Source organism: Erinaceus europaeus, chromosome 13 (genome assembly GCF_950295315.1).
Source record: "Erinaceus europaeus chromosome 13, mEriEur2.1, whole genome shotgun sequence".
Taxonomy (NCBI): domain Eukaryota; kingdom Metazoa; phylum Chordata; class Mammalia; order Eulipotyphla; family Erinaceidae; genus Erinaceus; species Erinaceus europaeus.
This window is the reverse complement of record NC_080174.1, coordinates 39,263,004-39,284,338: the sequence shown is the minus strand read 5'-3', so window position 1 is coordinate 39,284,338 and position 21,335 is coordinate 39,263,004. Positions and strand designations below refer to the sequence as shown.

General features: G+C 41.6%; 1 protein-coding gene across 3 annotated transcripts in view; it reads right to left on the bottom strand.

The window, feature by feature from the left end:
• Nucleotides 1-6,629: 6,629 nt before the first annotated feature.
• The window catches only part of NCMAP (non-compact myelin associated protein), a 55,135-nt gene continuing 40,429 nt past the window's right edge, over nucleotides 6,630-21,335 (bottom strand). For all 3 annotated transcript variants that reach the window (XM_060205553.1, XM_016187910.2, XM_007522578.3), the window contains 3 exons: nucleotides 18,634-18,719; nucleotides 12,309-12,393; nucleotides 6,630-10,095 (listed from right to left, as the gene is read on the bottom strand). In XM_060205553.1, coding sequence (XP_060061536.1) covers nucleotides 9,954-10,095; nucleotides 12,309-12,393; nucleotides 18,634-18,712 — 306 coding nt within the window. In that variant the 5' untranslated portion in view covers nucleotides 18,713-18,719 and the 3' untranslated portion in view covers nucleotides 6,630-9,953. The remainder of the gene's footprint in view (nucleotides 10,096-12,308; nucleotides 12,394-18,633; nucleotides 18,720-21,335) is intronic.

Sequence of the window (21,335 nt, the reverse complement as noted above, 5' to 3'; positions counted from 1 at the left end):
CTCACTCACAAGTTTCTTCTTATCACTCTTCCTCTCTATGCTCACTCTATCACTTAGTTTTGATGTTATTTCTTCTCAGCAGTCTTTTTTTCCCCCCACCCAGTGACCTCTGGACTGAGGTAGGTGCTTTAGCAACAGGCTTACAAAACACCCTCAATGTCTTATCATAAGAGGAATTGTTGAATATTGTGATTACTTTTTTAAAAAAATATTTATTTTATTTATTTATTCCCTTTTGTTGCCCTTGTTGTTTTATTGTTGTAGTTATTATTGTTATTGTTGTCATTGTTGGATAGGACAGAGAGAAATGGAGAGAGGAGGGCAAGACAGAGAGGAGGAGAGAAAGATAGACACCTGCAGACCTGCTTCACCACCCGTGAAGGGACTCCCCTGCAGGTGGGGAGCCGGGGTTTGAACCGGGATCCTTATGTCGGTCTTTGTGCTTTGCACCACCTGCGCTTAATCCGCTGCGCTACAGCCCAACTCCCGTGATTACTTTTTAAAAAATATTTATTTATTTTCCCTTTTGTTGCCCTTGTTTTTTATTGTTGTAGTTATTATTGTTGTTGTTATTGATGTTGTCATTGTTAGATAGGACAGAGAGAAATAGAGAGAGGAGGGGAAGACAGAGAGGGGGAGAGAAAGATAGATAACTGCAGACCTGCTTCACCACCTGTGAAAAGATTCCCTTGCAGATGGGGAGCCAGGGGCTCGAACCAGTATCCTTTTACTGGTCCTTGAGCTTCGCGCCATGTGCAATTAAACCACTGCAATACTGCCCGGCCCCCTTTGATTGCTTGTTTTATATTGTTTGTCTTCCTAGCAGATGTTAAACTGTGAGGTTAGTAGCCAAACTTGTCTTTCTCCCCATTGCATCTCAGTGCCATCTCAGTGAAAGTAGGCACAAATGGGAGACTTCCGGAGGTGGGGTTACAAGCAGCAGCAGATCTTCTTCTCTCCTCTCCTCTCCTCTCCTCTCCTCTCCTCTCCTCTCCTCTCCTCTCCTCTCCTCTCCTCTCCTCTCCTCTCCTCTCCTCTCCTCTCCTCTCCTCTCCCCTCCTCTCCTCTCCTCTCCAGGATCAACTAGGAATACCAAAGGAGACCACCTGGGACCAAAATGAGACAGGACTGGAACCACTACAGGAGCCCACCAGGTCACTGGTGAGTGGCAAACACGTGTGGCTGGTGACAGAGAGGAGCCTAGGGAGAGATTAAGTTGCTGGTAATAGTCTGGCAGTTTGTCAGTTGAGACACCACCTCCAGTCTGTTCCAACAACAAGGGGACAGCTGAGGGGAGGAGAGGATTCTCCAGAGACTCACCAGTGCAAGTCTGGGTCTCCATTGCTACTGCCCTCAGAGTCTGGAGCAGCAACAGGGAGGGACACCAGGGGACAGAGATCTAACCAGGAAACCCAGGAGAAGACCTATACTTCGGTGGCAGAGCAGTGGGGCTGTGAAAGTCTCTTTGCATAATCACTGGAGTATCTCTGCCACACCCTGCTTTATCTCTTGATAAGGAGTCAGTGATTAAGCTAAGAAGCCTATTGATAGTTTAAAAGCCCTCAGGCTCCCATAGCCTACAGGGAAGAAAAAGAAAAAGAGGCTTTTAAACCACTGAGCTCCAACTCAGCGATTAAAATACTATTGAAACAACTGTTAACTTCCACCACTGTGAACTCTTTAATTACCTTACTTAGACACAAGTGTTGTTAAAATTCGGCGGCTCCAGCTGGCCGGGCTAGCTTCACAGGCGGGTAACAGAGACGCGGAGACAACAGCTGGGCAGGGAAGCTGTATTTCTTTATTTAGGAACAACGATTCATAAACTAAACCAAACTAATCACCAAACAGAACTCTGCTTTCTCTTTGCGGCGGCGCAAGCACTCTCTCTTTAACTCTGGAACTCAGGAACTCTGGAACTCTTCAACTCTCCAACTGTGGAACTCTCAAACTCTCTCTTACTCTCGAACTCAGGAACCCTCTCCAACTCCCGAACTCTCGAACTCTGGCACTCTGGAACTCTGCAACTCTTCAACTCTCCAACTGTGTAACTCTCTAACTCTCTCTCTGGAACTCAGGAACCCTCTCTCGGGGTTCCTTGGGGCGGGGCCAAGCGGGCCCACAAAATTAGCAGGACTGATCCAATTCTCTTGGCGGAGGAGAACTAGAACCCAATGTAAAGCATACAACACACAAGTCAATCCAGGCAATAGTGATCAGTAATTTGAAAAGTACTGAGAGAGGGAACTCATAACATAACATATAAAATGGTTAAACCAACAAGAAGAAATAATGGAGAAATAAACCAGGACAACAGTCCAGCTAAAAGCACCCCCAAAGGGTGAAGCACAAAATAACGAGTTCAAAATCCAAACACTAGCTAAGAAAATAATCACAGGAGTGAGTAAAGAGTTTGAAAGAATTGTAATCAGAAATACAGGAACAACAAATGAGACTCTGGAAGAAAACACTAATTCTCTCAAGGTTATTAGAGAGCTGAAAGCTGAAATAGCTGAGCTAAGAACACAACTAGCTGAACAAGCTAAAACAGTATCAGAACAGGGAAACAAAATAGATGAACTCCAGAAAACAGTAGAGGGCAGAGAGAATAGAATCAGTGAGGCTGAAGACAGAATTAGCAAGACTGAGGATGAATTAGAGACAACTAAAAAAGATTAAGAGATGCTAAAAACAGCAATAGAGTCCTATGGGATGACTTCAAAAGAAACAATATATGCATTATTGGCTTACCAGAGGAAGAAAGAGAGGGAGAGGAAGAAAGCATTCTTCAGGCCATAATAGCTAAAAACTTCTCTAGTCTAGACAACATCAAAGACATAAAGGTTCAAGAAGCCCAGAGGGTCCCAAACAGAATTAACCCAGACTTAAAGACACCAAGACACATCATACTTAGAATGGAAAGGAACAAGGATAAAGAAAGGATCCTCAAGGCTGCAAGAGAAAAACAAAGAGTCATCTACAGAGGAAAACCCATAAGATTAGTAGCAGACTACTCCACAGAAACACTACAAGCCAGAAGAGAATGGCAATATATCTATCGATTGCTCAATGAGAAAGGCTTTCAACCAAGAATACTATATCCTGCTAGACTGTCATTCAGACTAGATGGAGGCATCAAAACCTTCTCAGACAAGCAACAGTTGAAGGAATCAACTATCACCAAGCCTGCCCTGAAACAAGTTCTGAAAGGTCTTCTATAAACAGTCAGACCATCATAAATAGGACATATATCAAAACACTCTAAAACTCTACAAGAATGGTGTTAAAATATCTTCAATCTTTGATATCAATAAATGTCTATGGCCTGAATTCACCTATTAAAAGACACAGAGTAGGAAGATGGATCAGAAAATACAACCCAACAATATGCTGTCTACAGGAAACTCACCTAACTCAACAAGACAAACACAGACTTAAAGTGAAAGGATGGAAAACTATCATACAAGCCAATGGCCCACAAAAAAGGGCAGGGACAGCTATTCTTATATCTGACATGGTAGACTTTAAAATAAATAAAATTTAAAAAATGAATTGAGCATTCTTCTCTAGCTGCAAATTATATTATCTCCACAAATGTCTTTTTACCCAAACCACACATATACAGTCACTTGATTTATATAGTTAACTCTATAGTAAGCAGTGGGGAAAGAAAAAGTTAATCACCTCTTACTGAAAATGAAAGGTACAGATAGAAGCAAGGGCCTTGGAGACCTTGTTTCCTGGGTCAGCCACATCCCAGATGGCTGTCAGCAAGTCCCATCACTGTCACAAACTCTTAGCTGTAAGCAGAAGCAAATACTCTGCTGACTAAGCAGAAAAGGGGTTTGGTAATAGTTGGCATTTCCAGAAGACCAGAACCAGGCTCAGAGATAAAGAACTAGTTTAGCATAGACACTGTGGCTGCTTTTAATGCCACAGACACTGGGTCTCTAGACTCAAGAATAACTCTGCTGCTGCTTCCCCTTGACAAGGAGGGAGCAATACACTTGCCAGTAGAGCAGGTTCTGGGAACTTGATGTCACCACCTTCTCAATTCATTGTCATGGCAGGAATATCTGATTGACTGTGCTCAGATCATGCGTCCTCACTCCACTGAAACTTATTCTGGGAAAGTAAATGTCTGACCTTTTCAGCTTTTATAGTAGGAGAGGATTCTGCCTGTAGAAGTAGAGAGAACTCCCCAACATGAGAAGGATCACCCCAAGAACAATAAATCCACCGTACCACCCACAGACAAGTTACCTCCCTGTATCTATTTCCTCATAAATGATAGAAACAGGGCATAAATGATAGAAACAGCTTCATAAGTGGTGAAATAGTCCTGTGGGTGTCTTTCTCTCTAAATTTCTCCCTCTCAGCTCAATTTCTCTCTATACAACAAACAAACAAAATACCAAAATATTAAAAAACAAAACAATGATGGCTCCTACAGAGAAGTCATAATGACTGAATAAAGGCAAGAGACTGGGCTCACTTAATGATGACTTCTTTGGCCACTGTCCGGCCACCCCATCACACGGGATCCTAGACAGGGAATCTTTGGATCCCCACATAGATAATATGGGCCTAGACCTCTGATAGATCACTCTCTCAACCATCACTGATTACACCCATTGGGAACCTCATGATAAGCCCTTTTTAAAATTAATTAATTAATTTTATATTTATTTTATTTATTTATTCCCTTTTGTTGCCCTTGTTGTTTTATTGTTGTAGTTATTATTGTTGTTGTCGTTGTTGGATAGGACAGAGAGAAATGGAGAGAGGAGGGGAAGAAAGAGAGAAGGAGAGAAAGACAGACACCTGCAGACCTGCTTCACCACCTGTGAAGCGACTCCCCTGCAGGTGGGGAGCCGGGGTTCAAACCGAGATCCTTATGCCGGTCTTTGTGCTTTGCGCCACCTGCGCTTAACCCGCTGCACTATAGCCCGACTCCCGATAAACCCTTTTGTAAGCTTCCTCAGGACTGTACCCTCACTATGAAATAGCAATGGTAAGGATTGCCCCACTCTCTGAAGGGAGGCTGGGTCATCATGTTCTGCCACTCAGGAAGACTAACTCTGAATTTTTCAGCCTAAACACAGCCTAAAATGTTCTCAGATGTGACTATGGACTGTGGGCTATCTGACAGGGACTCAGATGTTATACAGGCTCCTAGGCTTTATATGAATGGGTATCGACCTCGGGTTAGATCATTGTGGTACGTAGTTAATTGTATTTATATATCTTCTTCAAGTTTGCAAGCAACTCTCTGCCCTAATCCTGTTTACTAGTTCTACACTCAACTCTGACACCATCTTCCCAGACAATATTTTTGGTTCACCACAACATTAATTATTAAACTCAAGCAAAGATTATTAAGACATAGAGTTCTAGGAACATTCCTAAAATAGACTTCCTAGTTTCCTTCTATTCTAAGGTTCCTACTTTTATCTGCTCTATTCCTACCCTACATTTCCTGTTTATTAAACATTTTGTCTTGTTTTCCATCTTACTGCTTTTCACCCATCGAGTTCCAGATGCTACTATGATTCCATCCTGACTTTACTGGGCAGATGACCTCACCAATGCTTCCTGGAACCTCCCCTCCCCAGAGCTCTACCCTACTAAGGAAAGAAATTAACAGGCTGGGGGTGTGGATCAATCTGCCAATGCCCATGTCCAGTGGAGAAGCAATTACAGAAGTCAGAACCCACCTTCTGCACCCCATAAAGAATTTCAGTCCAGGGCTGGGGAGACAGCATAATGGTTATGCAAATTCTCTCATGCTTGAGGCTCTAAGGCCCCAGGTTCAATCCCCAGCCCACCATAGAACAGAGCTTTCTCTCTTTAAAAATAAACAAAATATTAACAGAAAAATAAATACTTCTTTAAAAAATAATTATAGTCCATATTCCCAGAGGGATAAACAATTAGGAAGTTTCCAATTGAGGGGGCGGGATATGAAACCCTGTGGTGGGAACTGTGTGGAATCACATCCCTTTTACAATTATACCCCTTACAATCTTATAAATCAATATTAAATCACTAATAAAAAACAAAACATAAAGAAGTCATAATGATCCTTTGAAAAAATGTTATGATTAAAGGAACTGGTGGATATAAAGGACCCATCCAGTATATGCTGGCACATAGTAGGAGCTAGTTTATAGCAGATGCTTTTGCTGTTTCCTACAGTGGCACACTTGCTACAGTGTACACATTACTTAATGTGTGAACACCTGGGTTCAAGCTCCTGGTCCCCACATGCAGGGGGCAAATTCCATAAGTGGTGAAGTAGTGTTGCAAGTGCCTCTCTTTTTCATTCTCTCTTTAGTCCCCCTTCCCTCTCAATTTTTGTTTCTGTAACAAATTAAAAAAGGAAAAATGACTACCAGGAGCAGTGGAGTTGTATAAGTACCAAGTTTTTGGTAGGGGAAAAAAAGGCTCTCATTGGGTGGGAGAGATAGCAAAACAACTATGTAAAAGACTTTCTTGTTGAGGCTCTGAGGTCCATATTTAACCCCCTGTATCCCCATAAGCCAGAGCTGAACAGTGCTGTTTAAAAGAAAAAAGAAACAAAGGATTTTTATTAGCTTTACATGCAATTGAAATAAACTCAGCAGATGCTTGTTTAAAGTTTTTTTTTAATTTTTAAACATTTTATTTTAAGCATTAAACATTTTTAATTGATTCAGTGGCCCAATATGGTAGCATCTGTTCAGTTAGGAAACACATGAAGAAATGAAATACATAACAGCATTTTGCAAGATCCTTATCACAGGTGACCAGCTCATTTAATGCCTTTAGTAGAATCATGATTTGCATTTAGAAGCCCTTAGAGGATGCTTACTGTGTTATTTTCATTAGTAGAAAACAACAAACAAAACTCCTAAACCCCCCTTCCTTTCCGCCTCCTCTTCCTCTCCTTTCTTTCCTCCAACTCCAAGTTTTGTTTGATATATTAATTTTTTTTCCCCCAAAGGACATGTGCTAGAGAATAACTTCTCTAGTAATTCCAGGAAGATTCCACCATGGGCAGACATCTGATTTTAATGTTGGAACATTTCAAGTGAATTGTTAAAAACCAGGATATATTTGGGAAAAATATCTATATTTGGGGCATGAGTGTTTAAAGAAATGGTTCCGTCCTGGTTAAGTGTCATTTCTTTTCTTGCTTTGTCCTAGATGGTTAGGTAAAAGAAGCAGAAATCCTTGGCATTTGAATTATTTTAATCTTCGAAACTCAAGGAGGTTTTGTCCACTTTGGAAACTAGAGCCTTGACCAACACTCAAACAACAAGCCTGTCATCCTCCAATTTAGTCACAAGAGAAAGTGGAGTATGGACTCAAGGGGTCCACATTGAGTCTTGTCTTTGTAACTTGCTAAGTATGTGACCTTTGAACCTGAAAGTCTCATCACACATGGAAAAAGGTTATGAAATAACACGTGAAAACACTTTACAAAGTGTCTGGTACAGGCAGAAGAAATATATGAGGAAGAATTTGCTAGTATTTCTCCAAACCTAATCAAGGGAGTATTTTTTATTTTATTTAATTAATTTATTTACTTTCCCTTTTGTTACCCTTGTTGTCTTTTTTTAAAAATTATTGTTGTTGTAGTTATTATTGTTGTTATTGATGTCATCGTTGTTAGATAGGACAGAGAGAAATGGAGAGGGGAGGGGAAGACAGAGAAGGGGACAGAAAGATGAAGTGACGCCCCTGCAGGTGGGGAGTTCGGGGCTTGAACCTTACGCAGGTCCTTGCCCTTTGCGCCACGTGGCTTAACCCACTGCACTACTGCCCGACTCCTTCAAGGGAGTATTTTTAGGGTGAGATAGTGTGAGCTATGTGAACAAAAGTCTCTCATCGAATTTTCTGACCCTCAGTTTCATCTCAGCAAAGATCTCTGAACCCACAAGGAAGAGTCCTAGAATTTAAATTTAAATATTAGAATCTCTCTCTCTTTCCCCTTATTTCTTTCTTTCATATTTTATTTATTTTAATGAGAGAGATACAGAGCACTGTTCAGCTCTGACTTATGGTGGTGCTGGGATTGAACCTGAAACCTTAGAGCCTCAGGTATGAAAATTTTTGCATAATCATTATTTTATTTCCCCAGCCCAAGTGTGTCACTTTCTATGACAGCCAAAGTATTTATTACATGTTTCCAATTGTCAGATGCACGAGTGATTACAAAGCAGCTTTTTGAGAAGGGAAAGCATTACAATGACATCAACAAACCTATCAATTTTAAAACAGATTCTAATGCCGGTATCATTAGAATATGAACAAATACATGTTTTGCAGTTGAACAAATATCATACTAGTAATGTTGGCTCTCAGTCATTGAGAATCTGCTGAGTGCCTGGCACTACCTGCCACTTTCCTCAGCCCTTGACTTGTATTGTAACCAGAGAGGCAGGTGTTATCATCACTACTTCAGAGAAAGGAAACCAAACAGAGAGGTTGAGTCACATTTCCAAGGTCACACAACCAGGAAATGGGTTTGCAAGGGCAGGTTTATTCATTCTATTTCTTTCTTTCTTTTCTTTTTTTTTTTTTTTTTTACCTTCTTTCTCTTTCCTTTGTTTCTTCAATGGCAAATGCTTTTCTCTCTCAGTAGATTGTTCTTCTGGCTAAAGAATCAAAGATTTTAACTCCTTGTAGAGAATGATTTGAACTTTGAATCTGTCCTGATCTCTGCAAGGTGGCCAGAAAAGGCATAAGTAAGATAGGTATAGGGTGTAATCTAATCAATATCCAAATACTTTGGAGGTAATGTGTGAACTAGAAAGCGAGGTTTGCTCAGATTTCAAGGGGAACCAAGAAATTGGATTGAGTCAGGGGTAATTCAGCCCCAGACAGACAGATGGAGGAGGAAGACAGATGTTTACTAGTCAGTGGCTTGTCCTAGGATTTTTGCCAATACAACTATCTTTTGCCCTAGAAACCACTAGTCTTCAAGGTCACCCTGTCCCTCCTAATCTGATTCTTTAGTAATGAAGTTGAAACTTTTTTTTTTTCAGTTGGTACTTCACATATGAGAGATTTTACTGCTGTGGGCCATTTTTTCATTTAGAGAGACAGAGATATTATGTCACCATAGTTTCCTCTGGTAATGGGACTCAAATTTAGGCTGAAAGTATGGCCAAGCACACCCGTACCTGGTGAGCTGTCTCTCTGGTCTCTTGTAACTCTTCCTCCTTCTCCTCTTTAGAGATAGACAGAGAAAGAGAGAGACCACAGCACTAAAGCTTCCTTCAATGAGGCGGGGGCTGGGCTCAAAACTGGATCACACACATGACAAAGCAAAGCACTATCCAACTGAGCTATTTTAACAGTGCTTCTGTAACCATTCATAAAGAGGGAAAGATATATTAACCAATTGTTATGAGCTAACTAATGGCCATCTAGTACTGGAACAAGTTATAAATTAACAAGTTGGTTTGGGGGCTATTTAGTTCAAGTTAGTTCCTTTGTGCCTGGTTATTGAATTGAATGTTTTGTTCTAAAGAGCCACAGCCCTTATTTTGGTATGACTTCAATGGCAGACCCAGTTTTAACACTCTAGGGAGATTGCCCTAACCCCCAACTCCTGACCAAAGACTCCAGCACTCTGTCTGCCTAGCTGTGGTGTTTGGTGGTGGTGTGGAACCAAATCCACACAGGTGGATTCCCAACATAGGTCTGCTTCATCAGATAACAAAGGAATGTTCCACAGCTTTTTGATAGGATGGCAGCAAGGATAAGGATAAAGTTACTGGGGTGGGGCAGGGCGGGGCAGGGCAGGGCAGGGTTGGGGGTTGTGTGAAGCAACAGGGATTGATGATGCTTTTGTTGATCTGACTGAGGGGAATCATAGGGAAGCTGCCAGGGGCGAAAGTACTCCTTGGTCTCAACTGTAGAAGGCTCCATAGGCTATGACCAAGTGAGCACTAGACTGGGGGTCACCGAGTCTCCACGTGGATGTCAACAGGGTTGAAGGTCACAGTTCCTGGGTGTTGGCTACTGTTGCTGCTTGTGTCAGGGACAGGAGGGGAGGCTGGCTTGGGGCTCTTGGGTTCCAGCTCCCGTCTTGTCCTCATTTTCCTGTAATGAGATACACAGGCATGGTCCAGTCTTTCCCCAAGTTTGCCTTGGGGGATAGACTCTGTGACTATAGCTTTAGTAAAGCTATCAATGGAGATCATCAGTAAACCATATTGTTTAATTTCCCACAACATAAATTTACAACTAGAAGTGACCTTAGATATCAACTATTCTGATTCTACAATTGTTTGCTCAGTATAAATTATACTTTAAACTTAATGGTTCCCCCCCCCCCATTAATGGATAAGCCAGTATAGCACATGTGTTATAGTGCTCAAGGACCCAGGTTCAAATCCCAGGCCCCCACCTGCAAGGGGGAAGCTTCATGAGTGGTGAAGCAGTGCTGCAGATGTCTCTCCTTTTTTTCTTCAATATTTATTTATTTTAAATATTTTAATTTTTATTTATTTACTTATTATTGGTTAGAGACATAGAGAAATCGAGGGATGGGGGAGATAGAAAGGGAGAGGGACAGAGAGACATCTGCAGCCCTGCTTCACCACTTGTGAAGCTTTCCCACTACAGGTGGGGACCAGGGCTTGAATCTGGGTCCTTGCACACTGTAGTGTGTGTGTGAGTGCTTAACTAGGTGTGTCACCTCCTGGCCCCTCAATATTTATTTATTTATCAGAGAACTTTTCTCTTTTAAACTTTTTTTTTTTTTTAACCAGGGGACTGTTCAGCTCTAGTTTATGGTGGTGCAGGGGATTGAACCTGGGACTTTGGAGCCTCAGGCATGAGAGTCTCTTTGCATAACCATTATGCTATCTACACTCCACCCTCTTTTTAAACTTTTTAAAATATCTTATTTTTTAAATTTTAATAAAAGAGAGACCACAATACTGCTCAGCTCTGGCTTATGGTGGGGGGTGGGTATTGAACCTGGGACCTCAGAGCCTCAGGCATGAGAGTCTTTTTGCATAACTATTATTCTGTGTCCCCAGTCCTTTCTATCTCCTCATTCTCAATGTCTCTGTCTTTATCCAAAAATAAACACGTATTTAAAAATAAAGATAAAATGAAGATATTAATTTTTCTGTTCAAAATTAGTATGAGTTAAAATTTGCAGTTATGTTTATTGCTAGAAATATCTAAACTTTGCACTTAGTTGAGAAAAGAATGTATTAAAATATATATCTTGGGAGTTGGGCGGTAGCGCAGGTGGTGCAAAGTGCAAGGACCGGTGTAAGGATCCCAGTTCAAGCCTGCTCCCCACCTGCAGGGGAATCGATTCACAGGCAGTGAAGCAGGTCTGAAGGTGTCTGTCTTTCTCTCCCCCTTTCTGTCTTCCCCTCCTCTCTCCATTTTTCTCTGTTATTTCCAACAACGACATCAATAACAACAATAACTACAACAATAAAAAACGAGGGCAAGAAAAGGGAATAAATAAATAAAAATTTAAAAATATGTATCTTTTATTTTGTATGTCATAAATGCAATAGCTAACTGTTCTGATATCTCCATATTACATCTTGTTGACTTATTATAAATTTTTTTTCATAAAATTTCAAATCAAATTATAAGTCTTTGCAGAAAAGTTTCACAAATAGTATAATACTCAAATACCCTTCAGTCAACAATTCACCTATTTTTAATAATTTACTACATTTTCTTTCTTCTCTACCTTTTATTCTGTCTCTCAGTGACAAAGACAGCATGAAAGAGACCACAGCACTGAAGCTTCCTTCAGTGTTGTGGGGGCTAGGCTCAAATCTACAGCATACACATGCCAAGGTAGTACAACAACTGGCCCTTCCCCCTCTATTTCTCTCTACTTTCCCATTTAAACACACAACATATACACAGTTCTAGGTTTTGTTTGTTTGTTTGTTTTGGTTTATTGTGGTGCTAGAGATTAACTCGGGACCTCAAAGTTGCAGGCATGAAAGTCTTTTTTGTATAACTATAACATTTACTTATGTGATAAAGGTATATTATTTCCTCTTATTTGGTCTCGGAAAAGTGAAGTTGCAGGTATGTGTATTCTAGTGTTTGTCACCTCATGTGACACCTACTACACTGTGTGCACTTAGGCGGTGCACTACTACCAGCCTTAGCTACTATTTTTTTAAAATTAATTTATTTAAAGGACCCATAAAGTGTAAGAACATTTGGTGATTGGGTACATGACAGACACTCACAATATTGGGTTACCATCATATAGACATCATGGAAGGAGGCTAAGCATTTACAATGCCCTGGGCATTTCATACCTGTTGTACATCTTCAGCAAGATCAGAACCACAGTGAATATGATAATGACAATCACCACAATGGCAGCAACAATGGCTCCAGAACCTAAAGAAGGAAGGACAGCAAATGTGAGAACTGAAATGCAGAGAAATATTCTGAGACTCAGAGGAGTTCCCGACTGTGGCATATGCCATCTCCATGGCGTGTGTACGGGGGGGACAGGAAGGAGGAGAGAGGTGGGAAAGAGAATGCAATGTCCTGGGAGACTCACTACAGCTTCCAGGGCAGAGATGAATATAGAGTGACAGTGTACCTCTACCCATAAAAGGGGCATGGCACGGAGGGTTTTGTCTTCAGTGTATCTGTCAAAATTCTGTCAGCCAAGTCCTGTTCTTATTATTCTTGACACAGCTTCAAACTTGTTTTTTTTTTTCTAATATTTATTTATTTCCTTTTTGTTGCCCTTGTTGTTTATATTGTTGTAGTTATTATTGCTGTTGATGTTGTCGTTGCTGGATAGGACAGAGAGAAATGGAGAGAGGAGGGGAAGACAGAGAGGGGGAAAGAAAGATAGACACCTGCAGACCTGCTTCACTGTCTGTGAAGCGACTCCTCTGCAGGTAGGGAGCTGGGGGCTTGAACTGGAGTCCTCATGCTGGTCCTTGCACTTTGCACCACGTGTGTTTAACCCGCTATGCTACCACCCAACTCCCAGCTTCAAACTTCTTTTGTAAAATTGGTAAGCAAAAGGCTCTCTCTTCTTTTTGGTCATGCAACAATATGACATTTTTGTAGGTAAATTTGAAACTATAAATACAAGCCTAAAAGGAAGGGGGTCAATAAAAACCAATTATTGTCTACACATACATACTTTTTCATCAATGTGACTGTGCGTATATGCATATCAAATATCCATATTTAAATAATTCATTAGTCCTATGCTTAAAAGCCACCTACTTGATAAAAATGGAGATCTGCAGCCAGGGGAAATAATGCAGCTGGTAGAGAGCAGGGCTTGCATAACTGAGATTCCAGTTCAAATCTGTGTCAGTACACATCAGAATAGTGGGCTCCCCTGGATGCATGTAGGGCAGTGATTACAATGGACATCAGGGACTTTTGGGAGACTGCTAATGATGTCACTTGTCCAGGGGTTGGTAACACAGGCATGCTCACTCTGTGAAAATTCATCCAACTTTGCACTTATTAGATATATGCACTACTTTGAATGTATTTCTAGTGCCTTTATCAGAGGCTTACTTAAACCTCCATGCAGGACTGGAGATAGATGTCTAACAGGGTAGGGAACCTTCCTTGTCATGTGTGTAGCCCAGGTTCAAGTCTCAGCACAACCTGGGAGGTGTTATGGTATCTCATATGGACACTCCAATACAATGGTGTCTCTCCTTCTTCTTCTTCTAGCGTTTGCCCTTCTTCCGTAGCCAGTCAACAGCGTCAGGTTGAGCCTGATGTAAAGTTTCGAGACCTCCTTTGAATCTGGAGAGGTGGCAGTCGTTGACTATGTGGGTCATAGTCTGTCTGTAGCCGCAGGGGCAGTTCGGGTCGTCTCTGGCTCCCCAGCGATGGAACATAGCGGCGCACCGGCCATGGCGTGTCTCTCCTGACTGTATGTCTCTCTCATTCTCTTTTTAAAATATTTATTTTGGATAGAGAAAGAGAGAACTTGAGAGGGAATGGGGAGGCAGAGAGAAAGACATTTGCAGTACTGTTTCACCATCATGAAACCGCCTCCCCCCCTTAGGTAGGGACCGAGGACTTGAACATGGGTCTTTTTGCACTGTAGTGTGTATGCTTTACCAGGTGCATCACCACTTGGCCCCCTCTCTCTCATTCTCTATCTGAAAAAAAATAAAGCGGCTCAGATAGGTGAAACAGTGCATGCAAGAGACCTAGAATCTGGAAAAAAAACAACAACAAAAAACTAGGTGCAACTAACCATAAGAAGAAAGATGGGGTGGTGGGAGAAAGGGTGGTGGGTAGCACCCACAATGGAGTAACCTTCCTCTTCTTTCCCTAGTGATGATGCTTTAAGGTTTGTTAGTCAGCTGGATAGATAATTCTCTCTCTCTCTCTCTCACACACACACTCTGGGTAAGAATCTCTCTCTCTCTCTCACTCTGGGTAAGACAGAAAAATGGAAAGGGAAGAAGAGTGATCCAGGAGGTGGCACAGGGATAAAGCCTTGGATGCTCTCAGGCATGAGGTCCTGAGTTCAACCCCCCGCAGCACATGTACCAGAGTGATGTCTAGTTCCTTCTCTCTCTTCCTATCTTCTTCATGAATAAATAAATAAAATCGTTAAAAAGGGGGAGGGGAGATAGACAGGGAAAATGAAGGAGAGATACCTGCAGTACTGCTTCACCATTTCCCTTGTGGGTGGGGAAGAGGCTTGAATTCAGGGACCTTGCGCATTATAACATGTACACTCAATCAGGTGTGCTACCACCTGGCCCCAGATAACTAATTCTTTGCTGGAAGATGTGTCTGTGCATTATTGGGCGGTTACAGTCTCCCTGACTTCTTCTCACAGAATGCCAACCTTTCTTCCCAGCTGTGACAACCAGAAATGTCTTCAGACGTTGCCCAATGTCTGCTGGTGATGGGGTTGCCAGATAAAATTCTGATTTCTCATTTACATTCCCCACCTCACCCCATTTCTTAACTTTTTTTTTCCTCCAGGGTTATTGCTGGGGCTTCGTGCCTGCACTATGAATCCACTGTTTCTGGAGACCATTTTTTTCCATTTTCTTGCCCTTGTTGTTGGATAGGACAGAGAGAAATCAAGAGAGGCGGGGAAGACAGTGAGGAGAGAAAGATAGACAACTGCAGAACTGCTTTCACCACTTATGAAGCGATACCCACCCCACCCTCTGCAGGTGGGGAGTCAGGGGCTCGAACTGGGATCTTACTCTGGTCCTTGTGCCTTGCATCATGTGCACTTAACCCCCTGTGCTATCGCTGTACCCCCAGATGACAATTTCTTTCTTTTTTTTTTAATTTTATTTTTATTTTTATTTTTTTTCCTCCTCCAGGGTTATTGCTGGGCTCGGTGCCTGCACCATGAATCCACCGCTCCTGGAGGCCATTTTTTTCCCCCTTTTGTTGCCCTTGTAGCTTCGCTGTGGCTATTATTATTGCCCTTGTTGACGCAATTCGTTGTTGGATAGGACAGAGAGAAATGGAGAGAGGAGGGGAAGACAGAGAAGGGGAGAGAAAGATAGACACCTGCAGACCTGCTCCACCGCCCGTGAAGCGACTCCCCTGCAGGTGGGGAGCCGGGGGCTCAAACCGGGATCCTTACGCCGGTCCCTGCGCTTTGAGCCACTTGGCTTAACCCTCTGTGCCACCGCCCGGCCCCCCAGATGACAATTTCTAAGAAGAAGCAAGTAAAGTTTTAGCAAGTCCCAGATATCATATGACATGAAATTACACACAATTATTGTTTACCACTTGGAGGGGAGGGGAATAGCCTAGTTGAAGACCTTTGCTTTTAGTTTGATGACAAAATTAATCCCATCTTACAGTAATAATTCTGTGTAGAGCAGGCCAACCTGTAGACCCCTTGCCCTGAGAGCAATTATTTCTGGGTTTCTATAGAAGTCTTGTGTCCTGCCATCAATCCAGCTTCCTGCCAGTGCTACAACTTAGAGCTGTCATCACTGGGGGAAGATCCGTGAGTATCAGGAAGGTTGTTCCACTCCCAGACACATATGACAAATGAATGGAAAAGACTGAAATAGGCCCAAATTTTCTCTTTTTCAATTAATTCAATTAATTTTTAAAAAATTTATTTATTCATGAGAAAGATAGGAGGAGAGAGAAAGAATCAGCCATTACTCTGGTACATGTGCTGCCAGGGATTGAACTCAGGACCTCGTGCTTGAGAGCCCAACCCAATACTTTATCCACTGAGCCACCTCCTGGACCACAATTAATCATTTTTTAAAGGAAGTCTAGTAGAATTAAAGTTTAACCAAAGTCCTCCAAATAAAATTATTTGTTGTTATAGTTTGTTTGCTTTTTGTAGAGTTGAGGCTTTTTTTTTTTTTTTTTTTTCATTTAGAGAGATGCCACAAAACCAGTCCAGTAACATAACACCTCCCATGCGGTGCAAGGGCTTGATTCTGGGTCACACTCATGGCAAGGCATGTGCCCTACTCCTACTCCTACCTGGTGAGATATTTATCCAGTCTAGTAGATTAATTATTTTATTTTATTTATATTTTTAAACAGAGTGTTGCTCAGCTCTGGCTTATGGTAGTGCTGGGGGTAGAACTTCAGACTTTTGGTGGCTCAGGCATGAAACGATTTTTGCATAACCATTATGCCATTTCCCCCAGCCCAAATCAATTACTTTTTGAAGCAATGCTCTCAAAGTTTTCCTCCTGGAGACCCCTAATTCTTGGCAAAATCTCTCTCCAGGACTAATTTTGAACTTATAGTAATTTGCTACTTTGTAAATTGATGGAATGTTTTTACTTTGCAAAAATAGTGTGAAAGTAGCTACATTAAAAATAAAATTTTAAAAAAGCCAGGCAGTGGCACACCTGGTGAAGCACTAGGACCAGGGTTCAAATCCCCAGTCCGCTATAGAAGAGAGCTTCGTGAGTATTGAAGCAGTACTGCAGGTGTCTCTCTTTCTCTGTACCTCACCTACCTTATCAATTTCTCTGTCGTCATCCAACATATACATATTTAATAAATAAAACAAAGGTATTTACAATAATATATACATATAATGTTATATATATAATAATAATAATAATAATAAACAGTATTTATATACTTTTCCCATATTTGGGAGCTTCTCTCTGCCCTTATCCAGCTTTTTCGTCCTATTGTCAACTCCAACACCATCTCCCCAGACAATACTACTAGACCACCTGAATGTTAGCTGTTGGGCTCAGGCAAAAATTAGTAAAGTCATGGGCCCCTTAGAATAAATCTAAAATAGGCTTCCTAGCTCCTTCTAACACGAAGACACCAAATTTCATCTGCTATATTTAGAACTTTAGGCTCCTGATTATTAAACAATTTGTTATGCTTTCCAGCCACCAATTTGCAGATGCTATCCTGACCCTAACCTGACTTCCCTGGGCAGATGACCTCACCAGTGTGTCTTGGAATCCCATCTCTCCAGAGCCCTGCCCCACTAGGGAAAGACAGAAACAGACTGGGGATGTGAATCAACCTGTCAATGCCCATGTCCAGCAGAGAAACAACTACAGAAGCCAGACCTTCCACCTTCTGTTCCCCATTAAGATTTTTGGTTCATACTACCAGAGAGATAAACAGGGAAACTTCCAGTGGAGGGGAGGGGATATGGAACTCTGGTGGTGGGAATTGTACCCCTCTTGTACCACAATCTTTCAGTCATTATTAACTAATTAATAAAAAATAAATAAAATAAAAATAAAATTTAGGGCCAGGAGATAGCACTATCAGTAACATATCAGACTTTCATGCTTAAGGCACTGGAGGGCCCAGGTTCAATCCTTGACACCACCATAAGCCAGAGCTGTGTAGTTCTCTGGTAAAAACAAAACAAAACAAAAACACATAAAGACTTAGTTACTTACTTAATATGAGGAGAGAATCAGAGCACTGCTCACCATTGGCATAAAGTGATGATGGGTATTGAACCTGCATCTTCCGTGTCCTAGACAGTAAACTGGCCCTCTGACAAGCTTAACTAGCTCTCTGGCTATACTTCTAGGCTATTTTAAACTCTTTAATGCATTGTCTTTTTTAGTCCTCACACCTACTTTCTGTGGTAGCTTCCTTAATATCTACTTTCTTTTTTTTTAAACTTTAAATTTTTAAAAATATTTATTTATTTTCCCTTTTGTTGCCCTTGTTTTTTTTATTGTTGTTGTAGTCATTATTGTTGTAGTTATTGATGTCATCGTTGTTAGGTAAGACAGAGAGAAATGAAGAGAGGAGGGTAAGACAGAGAGGGGGAGAGAAAGATAGACACCTGCAAACCTGCTTCACTGTCTGTGAAGCAACTCCCCTGCAGGTGGGGAGCCAGGGGGCTCCAACCGGGATCCTTATGCCAGTCCTTGTGCTTTGTGCCACGTGCGCTTAACCTACTGCGCTACTGCCCAACTCCCAATATCTACTTTCTATAGGTGAGGAAACTGAGGCACAGAACAGTGAAGGATTGTGCTCAGCATCACACAGTTGGAAACAGGTAGAACTGGGAATGAGACCCAGTCAATATGTTTCCAGAACCCACAGTCTTGACCTTTATACCAGGAGCTGACTATGACATGTGTCCCATCATTCCTCCCTCTATCCCCCTCCAAGTCAAGTTAACCTTACTCTTATACAGAAAGTCTTCTCCCCTCGTGGTCACGTTCAATGAGAAGGGGGTGTCCCCCAAAGGGGTGGCTGTGGTCATCTCAATCCTGTTAAGAACAAGACAAAATACTGTTTAAAAATAAAGTAACCTAATTTATAATCCCTATGTGATGTCCTTTTTGATCTCATGTGGACAGTTGGAGATAAAAATTGCTCTTTGTCTTAGCAGCAAGTAAACAGAAGGCCCTTTATTGGGGGGCCAGGCAGTGGCACACTGGTTAAGAGCACAGTATGAAGTGCAAGAACCCACTCAAAGATCCTGGTTCAAGTGCCCATCTCCCCACCTGCAGGAGGGTCTCTTCGTAAGCAGTGAAGCAGGTCTGCAGATATTTATCTTTCTCTCTCCCTCTCTATTTTTCCTCTCCCATCTCAATTTCTCTCTGTCCTATCCAAAAAATATAAAATAAAATAAAAATAAAATGGTCACAGGAGCAGTGAATTTGAAATCAGGAACCGAGCCCCAGTGATAACCCTGGAGGCAAAAAAAAAAAAAAGGCCCTTTATTGTATTCTTGGGAAATAAAAATGTCTGATATATGTAAGGTACTTCATTTAAAAAAGAGGGATTTATTTATTTTTCTTCTTTAAATGATTTGACTTGCTGCCACGAAGGTAGATCATGTCATGTGTTGGACTCTCAAGCATGAGTTCCCGAGCTCAAGTCCTGGCATTGCATGCACCAGAGTGAGGCTCTGGTGTGTTCTCTCTCTCCATCTTTTCCCTCTTATTAATAAGTAAATAAATTTAAGACCCATAATATGTTGTGCTGGGGGAATTGAAGCTAAGGCAGTATGTATACAGGCCCTAGGCACTACCCCTCTCAGGCTGTGGCTACAATATTTATTAAACTCCTTCTAAGTCTCATATAGAATATCTAAAATGAATCTCTCTGTGAGGGAAGCATTATTGCCATTTGCCAATGAAACTGTAGCCCCTTGTGCTATACAGAGCTCCAAATTACTTTGTAGAGTTTAACCCAAGACACTCACCTACTAACCTAGTGGGTCTTTCATCTTCCCAGATGACTAAATTGTGTGCATTCAAGAGATTTATGGTTTAAGAAGGCAAAAATACAAATAAACAGATTGAAAAAAATGAACTTTCACTAGTAAGCAGTCAATTATGTGAGCCATTGTGGTGTGAAGAGTGATTTTCTTTCTTTCTTTTTTAAACTCATTTTTTATTTTATTTATTTATTCCCTTTTGTTGCTTGTTGTTTTATTGTTGTTGTTATTGATGTCGTTGTTGTTGAATAGGACATAGAGAAATGGAGAGAGGAAGGGAAGACAGAAAGGGGGAGAGAAAGACAGACACCTGCAGACCTGCTTCACCGCTTGTGAAGCTACTCCCCTGCAGGTGGGGAGCTGGGGTCTAGAACCGGGATCCTTACGCCGGTCCTTGCACTTCACACCACCTATGCTTAACCCGCTGTGCTACAGCCCGACTCCCAAAGAGTGATTTTCATGGAGGAGATACATCTAAACAGGCCTTGAGAGATGTGGCATGGGGGACCCGGTGGTGGCATGCCTGTTTGAGCGCACATGTTACAGTGCATAAGGACCCAGGTAAGAGCTCCTGGTCCCCACTTGCAGGGGGAAACTTCATGAGTGGCGAAGCAGGGATGCAGGAGTCTCTCTGTCTCGCTCCCTCTCTATGTTCCCCTTTCCTCTCAATTTCTGATTGTCTCTATCCAATAATAATTAAAGATAATAATAATAAAAAGTTTGTTCCTTAAAAAAAAGAAAAAAGAAAGAGAGAGAGATGGGCATGGTATGGGGATTGAGAGAACAAAGGTCAGGTTGCAAATAGCCTTCACTGGAAAGAGAGTTAATATATGCTGACCATCTGCCATGCACCAGGCTCTGCCACACACATCAGCTCACTTCATTTTCTCAACCATCCCCACTTTGTCATTGAACAAACCCCAGTGGAGTGAGCTGAGAGTGGTTGAGAGACTGTAGACCAAAGTCACACAGCTTGGGTCAAAACATAATCTTTGAGGATATAGACCACATTCTTTTCTGACACCAGAAGGAATCAAAATTCTCAGTCTTATGATCCACCACCCTAGGAGTGAGCGCGGAGGTATATACTTGATATCATGTCATGTCACCAGGAACAAGTGTTGAGATTCTCAACCAAGAATTATATTTTAAGCACAATGACATTATCAACTATTGCTCTGAGCTTCAAAAAAAAAAAAAAGAAGGTTAAGACATGGGCTTTCTCTTCTGATTCCAAGAAGCACTTTTACTATTGTTGACAATCTGGAGTCTTGTGAAGGACATTTACCAAGAGAAGAATTAACTTGAATTGGGAGGTAGCTCAGCAGGAGAGCATATGAATCACATGTGTGAGGCTCTGGATCTGAGCCCAGGCATTGCATAAAGTGATGGAGCAGTGCTCAGGTCCCTCTTTCATTAAAAATCTAATGAAAAAAGAAAACAAAGAGAGAGACTTTTCCAAGCCTGTTTGTAATGCCATGGAAACCCATGGAAACTCATTATACTCACCCCAACTTCAGAAGAAGACTCTATACATTTAACAGAACATTTGTGCATCCATTTGCTTTATTTTTCTTTTACTTTTTAAAGACTTAGTTTAGATTTTTGAGAGATTTTTCACATGAGGCAGAGAGAGGAGGGGCTGGACAAACCAGAGCAC